Source organism: Lethenteron reissneri, chromosome 20, assembly GCF_015708825.2.
Source record: "Lethenteron reissneri isolate LAM-NWPU_2019-01 chromosome 20, ASM1570882v1, whole genome shotgun sequence".
In the NCBI taxonomy this organism is placed as follows: Eukaryota; Metazoa; Chordata; class Hyperoartia; order Petromyzontiformes; family Petromyzontidae; genus Lethenteron; species Lethenteron reissneri.
The window spans coordinates 17,283,350-17,301,219 of record NC_083798.1 but is presented as its reverse complement, the minus strand read 5'-3'; the positions used below and the strand labels follow the sequence as shown (position 1 = coordinate 17,301,219).

At 46.6% G+C, this 17,870-nt stretch overlaps 1 protein-coding gene across 1 annotated transcript; it reads right to left on the bottom strand.

The window, feature by feature from the left end:
- Positions 1-588: 588 nt before the first annotated feature.
- Positions 589-16,953, bottom strand: LOC133344894 (peptidyl-prolyl cis-trans isomerase FKBP9-like). The gene is made up of 10 exons (XM_061555206.1): positions 15,995-16,953; positions 13,393-13,538; positions 12,137-12,329; positions 11,187-11,332; positions 10,383-10,572; positions 9,283-9,428; positions 7,051-7,240; positions 5,291-5,436; positions 4,862-5,025; positions 589-4,112 (listed from the first exon to the last, which is right to left on the bottom strand). Exons 1-10 carry the CDS (start codon positions 16,231-16,233, stop codon positions 3,936-3,938), a joined length of 1,737 nt encoding a protein of 578 aa, XP_061411190.1. The 5' UTR covers positions 16,234-16,953; the 3' UTR covers positions 589-3,935.
- Positions 16,954-17,870: the final 917 nt, after the last annotated feature.

The window sequence follows — 17,870 nt, the reverse complement described above, 5'->3', positions numbered from 1 at the left end:
TGTGTGGTGGGACTGTTCCCCCAGTGAGTCCGGAGGACTAGTGTTATCGGAATAAAAGCATGTGGCCTCTACGAAGTCTCGGTCTCATTCAAGAATACTACACATGCGACTCAAACCACTACTCAGGATCCCACTGTCTTAAGATGGGGTTATATTCAGATACAAAATACATACACTATTATATGAAGCTGGGTGGAGCTGTGGTAAGAGCTATCAACCCCCAATCATTGGTGCTTAACTTAGAATCATGGTCAAGGATAACTTGGGCCACAGTATTTGAAAAGTGATCAGCCTGATTAATGTAATCTCAGTTTGGAATTACATATTTCACAATTTCTTAACTTTAAAATTGAGTTTCAATATTTTGGTAGATGGAATGCAATTTAATTTATGTATGTAGAACATCTGTCGCACCGTATGTTGACCACCATGTTAGGGGATTTGGTTTCTGATGTGGTGGCAAGTGGTAATCTCATTGCCTGAAAATATACATTGTCATCTTACACACGAGTATGCACATCCAACTGTTTTGGAAGTAATGAGTAGTGTAACATTCACAGCAAGCACCTTTGCATAATTTGAAAATGCTTTAAAAAAAACTCAGCTTTTAATACCTTTAAAAAAAATTCGTGCAACAAAACCTTGAAAGTTTACATTTGATGCAGTTAGTGTCTTTGATGTTTAAATACAAGTTGTAAAGATTTTTCAAAATGTATATTACAATACATTGGTTCAACATAAGCAACACTGCCGAGCGTAAAAACATAAAAAAGTAAATAAATCTATAAAAGCAAATACTGTGCTTGCATGTCTGACAATAGCAAGTGACATGCATTTTATTATCACAACGCAATAAACATAAATATGGTTTTGATTTAAAGCTTTCGTGACTGCAGGGATTCATATTCTTGGTTCTTTCGGTAAAGTCACGTAGAAGGGAAATAAAAAATTAAAATAGTAACAATTCTCACGTTTCGACTGCAACACAAGCAATCATCGCACCTGATGAGGATTGCCTGTGTTGCAGTCGAAACATCGTGAGAATTATTTTTTATATTTTTATTATTTTATTTTTTCACTTCTACGTGACTTTACCGAAAGAACAAAGAATATAAATGTTTGTTTACTCTGGAACATCCTATCTGCCAGTCAAAAGGCAGATGCTTACATATGGTTGTGCAAACCTGGATCACAAAGTTCATAGGCAATGTGGGAGTCTGCAGTAGGCGGAACGTTAAAGTAACTTGCCGACCCACCTCTACTGGACATCTGTGAACAAGCTTCACAGCTCATTGGATTCCGACAGTCTAAATACAGATTCTGGTTCTGAAAGGTTACCCATGCAACCAGAAAAAACTACCGAAGGTAAAAATTACTCAATTGACCAAGACATCCCAAGCAGGACCCTCCTAAATGAGACCGAGGCTTGACAGGGTAAATAAAATGACAAATGTTACATTAACCTTCCCAAGGGCCTGTGCAAGTGAAACTGGTAGCAGACATTGCATTGGTATTTGGTGCTTTGACCAAAAATGTGCACAGACGTAAATAAATGCCGGGGTAATTCATCTATGCCATGTCATCTAATTCTATTTGAATTTTAAATGAGTAATTGTGCCTGCTGTAGATGTAATACGTATCCTACATACAAGCCATTAGAATTAACTCACAAAAATGTCACAAAGTCTGTTTTCCTGTAACACGTGTTTTCATAACGAAAATTGTATATAATTGTATTTCGGGAACACTTTATAAAACGGATGCGAATTGGATATAACGCGATTGAGTGAACAGAACTGCGTCGCGCGCGTAGGAATACGCAGATGCATGGCTTGCCTTGGTGGACCATCACACAGGGTAGGATGCTGATGGATGCTTCTCGATGTTTCCCAGGCGCCTCAGTCGTTGTTCACCCTGCATATGCATCTCACGCATTCACGGGCTGTTCTTTACGCTATATTATTTATTATAACGTGATTTTTTTCCATAACGCGGTATTCTTCAGGAACGCAGCTACCGTGTTATAGGAGAACAGACAACAGATTATGTATTTTTCTCAAAACCAGTGTTTCCTTGATAAGCAGTGTGGTTCGTACTCATCTTCATTCTTTTCACAGGACGGCACCTGTCGACCGTCTACAAAATCGTACTCATTTTATCAACCCCACAGGAACAAGTATTTTGAGTCGAACCCCATCCGAGATTTGAGCTCCGTTATAAAGTGTACACGAACCATCGCAACACCAACCCGGTTTCGGCACAAACTGGTATGTTGTATAATCGTAAAGCCTGTCCAAAATCAATATGGATTATCTATTCATATTGGCTCCTCCAAATTAGTAGTGTGTCTCGACTAAAGTGTGCAGTGGCATTGTTTGAAGGATTGACTGGCGGCTTCTTACCTTGGTGATCTGGATTTAAATGTATTTGTGAGGCCCAGCTTCAATGACTGGATGGCAGTTATTGCGATTGCATGGTTGACTACATGCAGCAAAGCCACTTTATTCAGTGGTGCTGCAGTGAAGCCGCTCAGCAATCGCAAGGTGGATGCCAAAACAGTTAAGGCATCTGGAATCAATGACGAGGTTGTGCCATGGAACAGCATTGACCACAATGACCTCGGTCTAATTAATCAGCTGTACCAAAATACATCGGTGGTTTCAAGCAATGAATATTGCTTGGAGAACCACAATTACAAATAGCACCTGTAAATTTGTTTAAAAGACTGCACAGTTAAAAAGAAAAAAAACAAGCTTGGTTGATAGCATCATAACACAACATTATAAAGTAGCAAATTATGGCTTTGGTGAACTGCATTGCGAAGAATATAAACTCTAAAAGCTCACCTACACATTCCTTCAAAACATTCCTTTAAGGTCTATGTTGCAGTTCATACCTGGGCTATCCAATTGTTTACAGCAATCAATTAACGGTTTATTTACTCAACGAATCAGATAACACGAAAATAGTTGAAACAGAAAGCCTCACCTCTGTTCCCACGTATTGCTGGTATCATCAGCTGTGTCATTCTGGGCGTGGCTTGCAGGGGGTTTCCTGCCTTTCGAAGGCAGTATGTGGGGCTGGCTGCCACTTAAAGGGGCCCATGTAATTAGTAACAAAAAAGTTGCCCATTACAATTTTAAGTAGATTCATTGACTTGATTGACTAATTGTTCCAGCTCTAGTGCAGATTAATATTTACCCATGATGCATGTAACATCCTTGGAATTGATATTTTTAATCTTAAAGAATTCTGAAGTTATCATTTTCAAACTTGTTCATAAATCAAAGTGCTCACATGGAATACCCAAGTTCAGAAAACAACATTACGCATTCTCATTTATAACAAAAGCATTTCTATGAAACAATGAAATATTCCTTTTCATGAAATGCCAAACAAGAAAACAATGATGAACCTCATTTGCCAGATCTTTACATGGTCCAACCCAAAAATCAATCGAGTCATTAGCTGTCAACCTGTGTTATTTCCCACATTTCCATCTCACAGTTTACTTGCATATACCGATGCTGTGAGCACCTACTAAGGTTGGCATGGCACACGAGAGAGTGATTGGAGCCAGCACCACAACCGGATTGTTTTGTCTTCCAAGCAGTGATGTTCACACACCACACCAGGTATTTATTTAAGGCTGAGTCAACCTTGGGAAGGTCTAGGACAAGTTTACATCCCCCCATTTGCTACTGATGTGTATGGTGAGGAATCAAATAAAAATTGCTGGGTTTGTAGCACAATGCCAAACCACTGTGCCACTGCTCCTCATAACACACACACACGAGTATGAGACCCTGCGCAAATCAGCGCGCATAAGCATGAACAGTCTCAGAGCCCGCAGAGGCAAGGTTGTAAGGGGACGGAGGGCTTAGATGGGGGTTGGGGCGCCTGGATTGCCACTTCGCAGAGGATGCAGGGGCAGCTCACAGCTCGTCGTGTGCCAGCTCGTCCCGCTTCAGCTTGAGCTCCGTGGGGCTGATGAAGCCGTCACCGTCGCGGTCCTGGTTCTTGAACATTTCGGAGATGAGGGTCTCAGCCTCCTGGCCCGGAGCCAGACGACCGACTCCCGATGCCACCTGGCTTTTGATGAAGGTCGAAAACTGAGTGCGAAACAGACGGGAGAGCATCACAGCAACTATATTACACATTTCAATCGGTACACCTAGATCAATGTCAAAAGGTCACCATGGCCAAAGCTGCTAATTGCACCACACCACGGAATTGTTTCCTTCCCACACATTTCACAAGTGTCCGAAAGGCATTTCAGAAAGTTGAAACTAATCTGGAATTTGCCTGCTTTAACAATTGCTGCTAGATACCTTTAGTCCAAAAGGCCCATAGGCTGATGGACCTTAAACCACCCGCTGTAAGTTTTATTTATTTGTTACAGTCTACACCCTACCTCCAAGATATGCTGTTATACTCTGGTTTTAGGTCTTCCCCTGCCAACACTCGAGTGATGTCCTTGGTAAATACAAGTTTTTTTGCAATTGGGGGGTGACATGGTCATCTTGTGTACGTGTAATGAGCTCGTGTAGCCCACTTACCTTTGTTGCAAGCTCAAGGTTCGGAGAGATTACAAGAAAGGTGAATAGGCTACACTAGCACACAACTCCTGCACAAGATGACCACAATTAAAATTTTCCGATCATTTGCCCACTTTCTAGCACAGCACAGGGGTTTGCGCACATTACTCAATAACGTGACAGCATCGGCTATGGCTAACTGCACACTGAAAGCCCATACCTGTCACCTGGTTCTGACTGAAGTAAAACGTATTGATATTTAACTCAAGTCTACATCCCGTACCCTCCCGCCTGCGCATATTTGCTGGAGAGAGGGGCAGCACCTCCTGAAGTGCAATGAGGCCATCCTGGTCGGCATCGAACTGCTGGAAGAGCAGCGGCGGCGCACGCTCCTTCCACACGAACATATACCCGTCCGGGAAGCCCTCCTCCGCCCGCAGGAGCTCAATGTCGAAGAGCAGCACTGCGCTACCCGGCACCTCGCCCTCTGGGGGGGGGGGGGGGGGGGGGGGCACAGAGCACCCGCACACGCCTTATGTAAGCTTCTATCACAGTAACACATAGAAATTAGCGTCGATATAGCAGCGATTAGGACTTCTGCATTGCAAAATTTTGCCCATTCCATTTCAAGAATGTTTTACTCAATTGTATTTGTGATTTATGCTTTGAGTAGTGTGTTTTTACTCCGTATTAGAATGAACGAATTTACAACCAATCGTTTCACGCAGCTGTAACCGCTCTCTCCATCTTACCAATGCCTTTCTCGCCGAACGCCAGATGCGGGGGGATGGTCAGGAAGCGCTTTTCGCTCACGCACATCCCCTTCATCCCCACCTCCAGCCCTGGGATGAGCTGCCCACTGCCCATCTTGGCCTCGTACGTCCAGCCGGTCTTCCGGCTGCAAAGAGTGCCACTGTTAAGGATGGCCCACTAGACGTAGCGATTTAATGAGCTGCACAGAGAGATTACCAAGCTATCCTTGATGAAAACATATCTTGGTGAATCTGGCATGCACACACAATACATACATACATATGCACACAATCGCATGTGTACACACACAAAAACACACCTTCAGCCATGCATATACACAATGTAGAAACCCAAATATGTGCATGCACACATCACACATTCGCACTCTTACCTTAAATAGAGTGCATGGGTTGTGTTGTAATTCACTCACACACAAACTATATACACACTCTCACAAAACAACAACCGGTGTTCACCAAAAAATAGCAGTGATGTCACTAGAGGCCGACCGAAATTCGGTTTCGGCGCCGAAAGTTGGCAAATGGCCTCTTTCGGCATACTTTCGGTTTCGGCCGAAAGTCAATTTTTACTTTCCGTCTGGTTTCGGTTTCGGCCGAAATTGATATTGACTTTCGGTCGTCATTCGTCAACCGAAGATCTATTTTTAGAATATAACGCTAGTGCTACGTCTATCACGCTGCCTATCGGCCGGTCAGTCGGCGCTAGGCAATCATATGCGATAGGCTGCAAACACACACACACGTCAGCAGCAACAGCTTGGGAGCGAGGTTACAGCCGCAACCATGGTTTGCTAATGTATATACGACCGGTCAACAGACGGCAGCCTGTCTTGCTGAATGCGGAAAAACTGGTGTTTCTTAACTACAACATTCGTTTGTTTGGACATAATTACTAAGTAACACCTAATGATTTGATATTTAGCAACTCTTACTGCAGGCTCTGAATGATTAGTTCTAGACTTCTTTTTAATGAAGGTAGCATTGCATCATGACATATTTCATAAATCTTGTGTTCAGTAACTTCGGTTATATACCTTTCTGTTTCGGTCTCGGTCGAAAGTGTAGTTAAACTTTCGGTTTCGGCCGAAAGTGTAGTTAAACTTTAGGTTTCGGCTTCGATTTTGGCCGAAAATAAATTTTTTACTTTCAGTCTGGTTTCGGTTTCGGCCAAAACCAAAAATTCAGTTTCGGTCGGCCTCTAGATGTCACCACAGTGCTTGTGCCAAGCTCAGTGCACTTTGACGGCACGTGAAGTCGCAAATGCTCGTTTAACAGTAGGACATGGAAGAGACCCAGGTCTAATGGGTTGACTGACTGGCAGATGTACCAACTGTGCCCCCTATTGTGCCAATTTGCTATATTTTAGCCGCCCAGCACTCCGCTCGTGGTTGTGAGCGTCTCTGCCCTGCCCTCCATTATTGCCCAGTAGCATCCTTCACGAGCCTCCCCCACAACAAAGTTCCCCCATATAGCCTTAACAGATTGTTTGGGCAAATACTGTTAGCAAGTAGCACCTATGAAGGCCGGCATGGCACGAGGGAGTGAGTGGCCAGCACCACGCCCGGCCGCCTTTGTATCCCCAATGTAGATGTATACGCACTGCACCAGGTTCTCATTTGAGGCTGAGTCGACCTTGGGGAGGCCCAGGACCAGTTCAGATAATCGTCACTGGCATTTGGCGTGAGTAGGAATTTAACTCGGGTTTCTTGCCGGGTTCATTCACACGCTCTCTCTCTCACCTGGAGTAGAGCGGCGTGCCATCCAGTAGGGTGGTGTTGTAGTGCATGCTGATGAGGTCCCCAAGCTGTACGCGGTGCGCACACTCGTGCGGGCTGGAGTAGGTCTCCACATCAACACTGTCAGCAGGGTTGTGCAGGTCCACCATGTGCACGTTCACCAACAACACGGCCGAACCCGGGATCTTACCCGCTGGGACACGGGGGGTGGGGTGGGGGGGGCAGTCATGGACGGACACGGGGTTCTGAGCGGTGGAAGTCCACGGGCATTGGGAAGGTTACTATTGAATATGAATTCTTGTTTGAGGACTGGTAACGCGGGTTTTTTTATACGCAATACAAAGGTGCCAGGAGGATTAGAAGAACATTGAGTTGGCACTGCTAAGATGCTGGATTTGAATTCAGGTAAATGTAGTTGCAGGTGCTGGGTGGCTTAGGGGCTAATATCACGTCAAAACGCTGGACAGACACTGCTGATATCCTGGGTTTGAATTTTGGCCATGGGTTGTCAAGTGTAGATAGCGCTTGTTCACCAATTAAAGTGCAAAAACCCCTCATCGTACAATTTGGCTTTGCTTCCGATTTAGTTAATTCCAGCTCTAAGAATAAAAAACGTGGTTTTATTGACAAGTAGTTAACCAGTTTACAGACCATAACAAATGTGTGCTCCCAGTGGGAATGAAGGAGCCCATTTGAAATTACTTCAGAAGTAGTTCTAGATTATCTAGAATGTCAGCATCTGGAGCATTCTCCGACAACGGATTATAAATCAAAATGTTGTCATGTCATTACGCAATGCTGGAAGTATTTTCAAAGTAATGTACGATTTTTTTTTTCGAATGATCATACATCAACTTGATTTAAGTTTAGAAATAACAGCACTATAAAATAAAAGTATGCTTTGGAGTGCAATCTATATGCATTGGCTAGATTGCATTAACCCAAGCTGATGATATTATTTTCAACCTTTTCATTGTTTTTGTGAATGTTCTTATGTCTGCGCATGTGTGTGCATACAAGTGGCATGTGCAGCTGTGTGTGTATGATTGAGTGTACGTGTGTAGAGGAGAGAAATACGCGGTGCGCACAGTTAAGCGGGTGCAACTGAGCGCAAACAGGTGTGCGCGTTGCAACATGAGGTTTGCACAGACAAACCGCCAGTAATTAGGGGGAGAAGCGGGTGCAACCGAGGTCTAACAGGTGCTATGCTGTGACCGGAGGTTGGCGCCTAGGAGACGGGAGATGGGGGGTGATGATAAGGGATTAACGGGACAACTGGCGCCGGCCTGGCGGCAGCTTAAGTATAAGCACGTGAGGACTCGGGATAAGCAGGGGGATATAAGCGGGAGTGTGTGTGAGAGAGGCGAGTTGTTGCCGGGGAACCAGGAGTGAAGACATCTCGCCGCTACCGCTCCAGCCGTCAACGGGACCTCAACCCTCATACCATCGCCGAGCGGGTGTTGGCTGAATCCCCCGCCCAGGACAGACGGGTGAGCGGGTCTGAGGGAGCGTAGGTGAGGGCAGCGGTGGAGATGCAGAGTTGCTGAGTGCTAATACGTTGTGTGCGGAGTTGCTGAGGGCGAAACTGCTGTGTGCAGAGTCGTTGAGTGCAAAGTCGCTGTTTGCCGAGTCCCTGAGTGCGAAGTGGCTGTGTGCAGAATCGCTGAGTGCGGAGCTGCTGTGTGCGGAGTCGTGGAGAGCAGAGTTGCTGAGTGCAGGTTAAGTGAGGTGCAGAATAGATAAGAGCGGGGAGAAGTCAAGTATATGTGACCGTACAGATAGTTAAAGGAGTGCCTATAACTGGTGCAAGAACAGTTGAATACAGTGTAAGCAGGTGACTTGTTACAACGTGTCGGTTTGAGTAATTTTTTAAGACACTACACGTGTATTAATGTCTGCATACATGATGTGTGTGTTTATGTGTGGGGCACAGTGGTACAGTCTTTAGTATGCTGCGCTATGACCCCGGAAGCCTGAGTTTCATTCATGGCTACAATATTTAAATTTGTCCTGGACCTATGTTTGCTTGACTCAGCCCTTAGATGATTACCTTTGAGTGGCAACATCGGCTGGAAAGACAAAGGCAGTTGTACATGCTACTGGCCACACTACTCCCTAATCAGGCATGCCAGCCTTAATAAGTTTTTACAAGCAGCACATGCCAAGCCTGTCTGTAAAGGCTACATGGGAGATCTATGTCTTTGTGTCTGTGTATGCATGAATGCCGGCTCTCACCAATGCCAGCCTCCCCGTAGCCAAGGTGGGGTGGGATGGTGAGCAGGCGCCTCTCCCCAATGCAGGTACCTATCAACCCCTCCTCCATGCCCGCAATGATGAAGCCCTTGCCCAGGTATGTGTCATACGTATGGTTCCACGTTTGCCTGCACACAGTCACACACGGTGATCGTGGGGAGCAGTGGTGTTAGTTGTTCGCGCACTGGTCTGTAACCCTGTCATCCTAGGATTGATTCCTCGCCATGACTTACAACACGACACCAGTGGGCAATTTATGTATTTTCCTGGAGTGGGTCAACTCAGCCTGAGTATAATGGGTTACAGCTATAGCCAAAAGAACAGCTGGTAGGCTAACTGGCAGGTAGGCACAAGTGTGGTTAGACTTGCAGCTCAGCTGCTTGAATGGTGGGTCTATAGCTAATGGGCTATCTGGTGGGTTTGCTGGTGGGCTGTGAGGCTGATAGTATGGTGGGCTTTTTGAGCTGGCTTGCGAGCTGAATGGTGGGCTGATGGTCAGACTGGTGAGCTGGATGGTGGCGAGTAGGCTGGTGGGCTGGTAGATGGGTATGTTTCTGCAGGACTGGCAGTGGGGTTGGCATGTGGGTTGTTGGGTAGATGGCAGGCAGGTTGGGATGTGGCATCATGAATATGCTGGTAAATGGACATGTTAATAGTTCATGGAAAGCTGGGCTGCTAAATATGCTGGTATTTGGGGTTTGGGTGGTCTGGAGAGCTGGCTGCCGTGTGGCCTGCAAGCTGGAGTTGATGGTTCCATGGTCAATTGATACATTGTCAGGTGGACTATTGAGTAAGCTAGCAGGTGGGCACTGGCAGGTGGGTACTGCATGGGGCTGCTGGGTAGGCTAGTGGATGGGTGGACTGCTGATTCAACTAACTTGTGGGCTGGTTTCTCAGTGGGCTGGTGTGGTTGTTAGTAGGCTGATTGGAGGTGCGCTGGATGACCTGGTGGGTGGTCGGGGAGTGAGGTTAATAGGTCAGCTGACAAGTGGGCTGCTAAGTGGACTGTTGGGTGAACTATCAGCTGATGGAATGTCGGGAGTGCTAGCTGACATGTGGGCAAAAGACCAACACGCACTCACGTGCTGTCAAAGACGGTGCCATCGAGCAGCGAGCAGTTGTAGTGATAGCGCACAAAGTCCCCGCTAGCAGCACGGCGCCTGCAGGGCTCCGGAACCAGGTAGGAGTCCACGGTGACGGAGTCGCGGGGGTTGTGCAGGTCCACGAGATGCAACGTGAACACCAGCGTAGCATTAGAGGGGACCGTATCACCTACATCGCATAGCCACAATCATTAAGGAGCAGTGCTTTGAGTTGTAATCATGGGCAGCTGTCCAAATTCAAACCCAGCAGCATCTCAGTCAAGCCAGTTCAACACTATGACCTCTAAGCCTGATCTGGATAACGACCAATGGCGTGCATTGCACTCTTTTTCATGGATTATTATTTTAACATTATGTTACATCTGGTTACCCATGGGTTTGCCATGCTTGAAACTGGCTCTTTAAGCCTACGGCATTAACAATTAATGCAAAAGAAAATTCATCCAAATGGCACTTAGATTAGAGCACTCTACTCACAACTGGAAGGTCACAAGTTCAAATCCAGGTCAGGGGATGACATCCTATGATTGTCACTAAGGGGTCGATATAATTGACATCTCTTTTGGGGATGTAGGTGTCCTATGGAGAGACTGTCCATCGCACCATAGGAATGTGTGAATTACTCCATCACCTCTGAACCACCAAAGGAGATACCCAGCGAGCAACACGTGGAAGAGCAGGGAGACCCCATGACTTTTGAGCCACAGTCAGTGCCCAACCTTGAGCCACGACAAGCCACAAGGCAGCAATACTTTATCAGAATTTTCCAAGAAGACCACTCACCGGAGCCCTCTTCGGCATAGCCAAGTGAGGGTGGGATGGTGATCACTCGCACCTCCCCAACACAAGCTCCGAGGAGGCCAGTGTCCATCCCTTGGATGAGCCAGCCCATGCCCACGTACGTGTTGTACGTCCCATTGAGGCTGCGGCTTTACAGACAAAAAAAACACAACACAAAGATCCCCCATTTATTTTCATAGACAAAAGGGGCAAGTACTATCAGCAAGCACACACATTAAGGTCAGCATGGCATATCAGGAGGTGGTGTGGCCAGCACTACACTTGGACATCTGCCTCTCCAGTGACCATGTTTACACCTGCAACAATTACTCAGTTGACCTAAGAGAGGCTCAGAAAAGCTTTAGTACAATTTACCACAAATGTGCATGGCCAGCAATCGAATCCAGGCAACCTGAATCATAGCATATAGCTTAAACCAAAGTACCACTTCCACATACTCAACAAGTGCGTTATTGGCATTGGAGAGTGTTATGCAGTGTAGTGACGTGTGGTACAGCACGAAAGGGACTTGGCATTGAACACATGTACACACACATGTAAGATATACACTTATGCTGTATTTAAACATACAGTATATATAAAACACATATAAAAACACACTAAATATGTAAAGATTCAACCTGCAGCAATTCGATTATTTCTCACCATACAGGATCACAAACCAAGGATCCATTATTTTCTGTCTTGATTGTAAAGTTGTTTGTATTGTCCATATCATGTTCTTTCTCATTCATTTAATTCGGCATACAACATTTTAGCATGTGAATGTAATATCATTTCCACAAATCGTTAATGTATTTTACATCATGCATGATTCGATACAAGTGGTGAAAGAATCAACTTCATCCATTGATCATTGCATAAATACACACAATCACAGGGCGACGCGTCATTTCAAAGCACAGTGTGGCGAGCCATCGCGTGGGGGATACCTGCTGGAGACGAATGTGCCGTCGAGCAGCGTGCAGTTGTAGTGGTAGCGCACGTAGTCGGACGTCTCCACCGTGCGGCTGCAGTTGCCAGGTCCTCGGCGCACTGTGCGCACCTGCACCTCGTCAGAGAGGCTCCACACGTCCAGCAGGAGCAGCTCCAGGTGCAGTGTCGAGCCCAGGGGAACCACGTCCTCTAGTACACGCGTACACAGAATGTGCAGTTAACCTCCTCGAATACGTGACAACTTTATCGTTGCCGTTATCACTGTCAGCCATTCTCTATATTGCTGGATGAAGGCCTCCTCAAGCCATACCCAAGATGTGGCCATCTCCCAATGTCTCGCAATGCAATGATCCATCCAGCTTCTACACACGAGCTGATCTTAGTGCTCCCTCTACATGATGAATGTGCTCTCCTTTGGCTGCCACTATGTCATTAGTCTTGAACACTGACCATCGTCCCTTCTTGCGATGTGTCCTGCCCATGATCACTTACTTTTCTGAACAGTCAATATGGTGCATCTAACTTGCACATGTTTTTTAATCCATGCGTTTCTCTTCCAGTCTCTCAGTGTAATTTCAAGCATGTATCTCTCCATCCATTGTGTATGTTATCCTTTTGTTCCATGTTCTTTGTCAATGACCATGTATCTGATCCACGTGCAATAGCAGGTAATATACACCGATGAAAAGTGTTTCTTTAGGTACCCTGGTATGTTGATTTTCATTCCAGTATTAAGTTCAGTTTTCCAACAGCACTCCTAGCTGCCCTAGTGGCGATTTGGGGAGATGCTATTGGTAGATCCTATTGTACACGGTTAGCCATGGAAAGTACTCGTGTTAACCACATGGCTATTCACAAACACAAATATCATGAATTTTACACCAATTCGGTGCCATCTCTCATGTCCAAGAGGTGACACAGAATGAAATGAGTCATGGATGATATGTATTTTGTGCTTCTGGAAAACCGCTTCTGGTGATTCCTTATGATTGGATAAGGGTGGGAAATATAAATAATGTACAGCCACTTCTGGGTTACACCTCTTATGCAAATATATGTGCAGATAATCATCTTATTTGGCAAGAGTAAAAAAATTCACTTGAAAAACCTTACAGTGAGAATTTCGAAGACTACAATTTTCCATCTCGTGACATCGCACTGAGAGCAAACTTGGATCATAACTCGAGTAAAAGTAGAAAATAGGTGTATGAACGAATGAGCAGGATGAGGAGCGGAGGTGAGCGAGGCTCACTGAATGCTGGCGCTGCTTGCACGAGGTCTGGGGGAAGCACTGCGAGGCGGCGCTCAGAGACGCACATTCCCAGCAGTGCCTGCTCCAGCCACGCAGGCAGTTCCCCAGCACCCAGCGCCACCGTCTCCGGCCAAGGGCGCTTAGAGCTGCACTCAACGCAATGGGAGATCGGCAAAAACCGCAAATACGCACTCGGCAACAGCCACATCAAAGAGCAAAGGCGTCGACAATAACAGATGGCATTCGCCACTAGGTGACGGTGATGGCAGCTGAATGAATGTGCCAGGTTACGTGTACTTTGTAATCATGAAGATGGGCAACATAGTCACAAGACAGTCACAAGTGGGAGACCAAGGTGCTTTAAATGTAGAAGTGAAGGCTTTCCAGCAGAACCAAGGGAGGCAAACCCATGTGATAGTGTAGTTTGCCGATGCACCACCTGCACTACCAAATCTGTAAACTGCATCTGTTGGTATACAGGATCCTTCTTGATAAACCAAAATTATTTGTATAGATTAATGTTCCGTTCTGTGCTCATTATTCTATGGGCATCAATTGACAGTTGAAAATACTGGTGCTCTAGTACCAATTTTTATTTTAGTTTTGTGCTTATCCGACTGCAGGATATAAGATTAATTTATTAACAGAAGCATCATAACTTTATTAACTATTTGTTGGCATTCAACCAATGTCTTAATCATGCAAATCAACTACTGCATGTCTAATTTTCACTATCTCACCGATGCTTAGTTGAACACCCAGTGGAACGTGAGGGTAATTGCAAGCTACTGCAGATTTCTATATCTGCTGTTATATTGCGTTGGCAATACCATATCCATGTACGTGTCACACATCTGGTTTAGGCAGCACTGTAGCTCCGCGCGCACACACGCGGTCGCATTACAGTGCAGTCATGTGGTGCAATGCAATTTGCAGCACGTCCAATTTTTCAGTCTGTTGTGCGTAGACACAAACATCAGGAACGCACACACACAAAAAGCACCGTATATACAGTTCAGGAATTCCTGATTGAAGAGCAAAGTGTTTCCATGCTCAAATGAGCACTGGGTAGTGCTCATTTCCACGAGTGGAAATTCCTCTTTCCTATGGTAGGGGTGAGTCCATTTAGGCTAAGTGGTACTCAATCTATCGACCCCAAAAGAATGATGGGTTGAGACATCCCCACAACTGGAATTTAAACTCACAACTGCGAATTGGGCACTCTGCCAAAGTGACACGTGGCTGGGAGGCTTGGTCCTAAACGCACTGTGGTTTGGTGCATACTAAGTATATTTTCTGCAGAACCGAGTGAATTAAAGGTGGACAATATCGAAAACGTGTCTGAAACATGGTAAGTCCACAACATTATCCTACATATTGAGAACCAAACATCTGCAGCCATCAATCATTAATAAAACTCTGAATGTGTCCACACGAGCATGGTGTGTCTGCCAGTGGCGTAGTGGTAACAATAATTGTGTAAACTAGGCAATATTCTTAGGTTTTTTCGGTAAAGTCACGTAGGTAAAACATCAAAATAAATAAAATAAATAAATAAAATAAAATAAAACAAAAATCACGACGATTTTTGTTTTATTTTATTTATTCTTATTAATTTTGATGTTTTACCTACGTGACTTTACCGAAAAAACCTAAGAATATGAATCCTTGCAGTCACGGACGCTTCAAATCTAGAATTAAACTAGGCCATATTGTCAGAATGAGCATGGGTAAATGTCTTTACTTGCATTTAGACAGTCATGTCAACCGGTTACTACTTTGATGGGCAACTCTGGAGAACCACGAGATACTCTCTTGCAATCTGCTGTCACAATTAACATGTACCTTCAGTACTCAGATCCCTACTGGACATCGGATTTCTCTCCCAGTCTAAATACATATTCTGTTTATGTGTGCATGGCAACAACCAGGGCAGGTGATAGAAGCCAAGAGTCAGTCTCGTTGCTGATGCACTTTCGCCAATAAGACACCACTGTGCGAGGGCCACCACACATTTGAAACCATTGGGTTGAACAGCACGATGACATGGAGCGTTTTCCCATTTGTGTATTGTCCGGAGGCCGCATGTCAGGGGGCAGCACTCAAGGCCACCAGGGGCTACCAGTGCCTCGTGGGCCTTGCAACGAAGAACACCGTTTCCAACCCGAAGAAAATGGAGTTACCAATCACGTGGCAGAGTTAATCGGGCGATGTCTACGGTGGACGGCGAAGATGGGGCGAGCGAGATGGCATACACGAGGTCGTCGGTTCGATCCCGACACTGACGTCTGTAACATTTGAAGTTTGCATGGGTTACATTTTTCTCCGGGTCCTCCGATTTCCCCGCCCCCACCCCCGCCATCCACACATTTTAGACTCAACATCACGCGTTCAGAGCATGTGGCAGCTATAAATGCCCACGTGATAAGCCACTTAATTGCGTATTCTTAGGTTTGTGTTGCCTCCGAAACGTCGTGATTTTTGTTTTATTTTACTTTTATTAATAAAAAAAATTTTACCTACGTGACTTTACCGAAAAAACCTAAGAACACTTAATTGCGCTCATCATTTACGTGGTAAAATTTTTTTTTTCACCGCTTACCTGGAAACGATCGGGGTCCCGTCCGCCAGGCTGCCGTTGCAGTGAAATCGCACGAGGTCACCGCGCGTCGCGCGCCGCAGACACGGGTCAGGTGGCAGCCCCAAGGCCCCCACTGAAAAGCCACCACCACCACCGCCACCGTCCGCGTGTCCCGGTGCCCGGAGCGGCGCGTTACACACGGTGCGCACAACTTGCAAGGCGCTCAGCACGGCCACGAAGTGCACCGCGCGGGCCAGCATGGTGACCGCGATGGCTTTCTATCTCACCACCCCTCTCCTCTCTCTCTTTCTCTCTGGTTTCTTCGCTCTTCAACCCTGACGCGGCCACCAGATTTGGTGGCGGTGTTGATGTTGAGGCTCACCTGGCCTGCCCTGTGTTTGAGATTTGCCTTGGCTTTGGGACCAGCCTGGGTCGGGTTTGCTGATGGGTTTCGCGTGGTCTGACCTGGTACTTGGTGTTCTGGTTGATCCTGAGTGAGCCGAAATGGGCTGCTGCTCGGTCTGGATAATGCCTGACTTGTATTGGGATGGGCTGGTATTGAGTTGATGATGATGCTTGCTGCTGCTACTGCTGCTTTCCCGAGCGTGCTGTGCGCTGGGGCTTAGTTTGGATGGTGGCTGCGTTGAGCTCGGCAGGTCTCGAGCTGGGTCTGCTGTTTAGTCTGCATCCAGCTACTGCTGCTGAAGTCGAACTTGCTGGTGTTGGCCTCCAGTGCACTGGACTAGGCAATGGCCACGCTGGACAAATGTGTCCAGACAGCTCACGGACTACGCTCCGCTAACAAGTTGCGCTGGTCTTGTGACGCATTCGCGCGGGCTAGTGCTGGGCCGCGAGTCACAGGCACTTTCTCCCGTCTATTGCTGGGCTAATTGCGGCAGAAGTAACATTAACCAGTCCACTCGTCGGACGTTACCGCTCCGGCTTGCGAAAGGACGGCCGCTTCTTGCTCGTCAAGTCGTCTCGGCTTGGAAGCGAGGGGCGGGGCGGGGGGCGGGGGGCGTGGCGCGTGGCGGGGGGCGGGGGGGCGCGGGGGCGCGTGGCGGCGGGCGGGGGCTCGAGGGGCGTGGCGCGTGGCGGGGGGCGGGGCTCGAGGGGCGTGGCCAGGAGGCGAGGGGCGGGGCTCGGATTGTGTACACGTGGTCGCGCGAGCCATTTGCATTCCCCAGAGCGCACGCGTGTGGCTGAGGAGCGCGCGTGCCGCTGTTGGTCGGCGGGTGGCGCCGCCGCGGCCAATCAGAGCGCGGGATCCGCGCTACCGCAGTGGGATTTGTAAACGGGGGGAGGGGCCACGCTTGACCACTCCCCTTCTCGCCCTTCCCACCACGTGTTGTTGATTAACAATGCACAGTGGTAAAGAAAAAGGGGCTTTGTCCGAAACGTCTCCTATTGTTTCCAATTAATGCAGCGTTCTTGACGAACGTGTCTAGTTGTTTCATACGAACACTCGACGTTTGTTTTTGTGTAGAGTTTTGCTCATTTTCAACGCGTACACAATAAGCAGTAACACTTGCGTTTTAAAAATACATTTCCTACGTGTAACAACTACCATATACACATTACTGTGTTGGTAGTTTCTGGGTTTAGGAGAGGCGATGGAAGATATCGAGGAGCACTGATGAGATGTTAAGGGATTAACGCAGAACGAATGTCCCTGGTGGGATGATACGCAGATGTGGGGACCCACGTAACAACATTCCAGTGTTGCCACATTTTGGAACGAAAAGTGTTCGTTCATCGCTTGTCAAGTTTTTTAAAGGCCAAACATTTTGCACAGAAAGCTTATATATTTATTTTAAAACGGAACACATTCTCAAAATCCGTCTCACTGACAAAAAAAACACAAACGTGCGGATAAAAATGTGCCGTTATTAAGAAG

Excerpts from the sequence above, each read along its gene's own strand:
- LOC133344894 (XM_061555206.1), bottom strand. The coding sequence starts at position 16,233 with ATGCTGGCCCGCGCGGTGCACTTCGTGGCCGTGCTGAGCGCCTTGCAA. Across the intron at positions 11,333-12,136 it reads GGCACATTCGTCTCCAGCAG|CCGCAGCCTCAATGGGACGT; the intron begins GTATCCCCCACG and ends TTGTCTGTAAAG. Across the intron at positions 10,573-11,186 it reads CTATGCCGAAGAGGGCTCCG|GTGATACGGTCCCCTCTAAT; the intron begins GTGAGTGGTCTT and ends TATGCGATGTAG.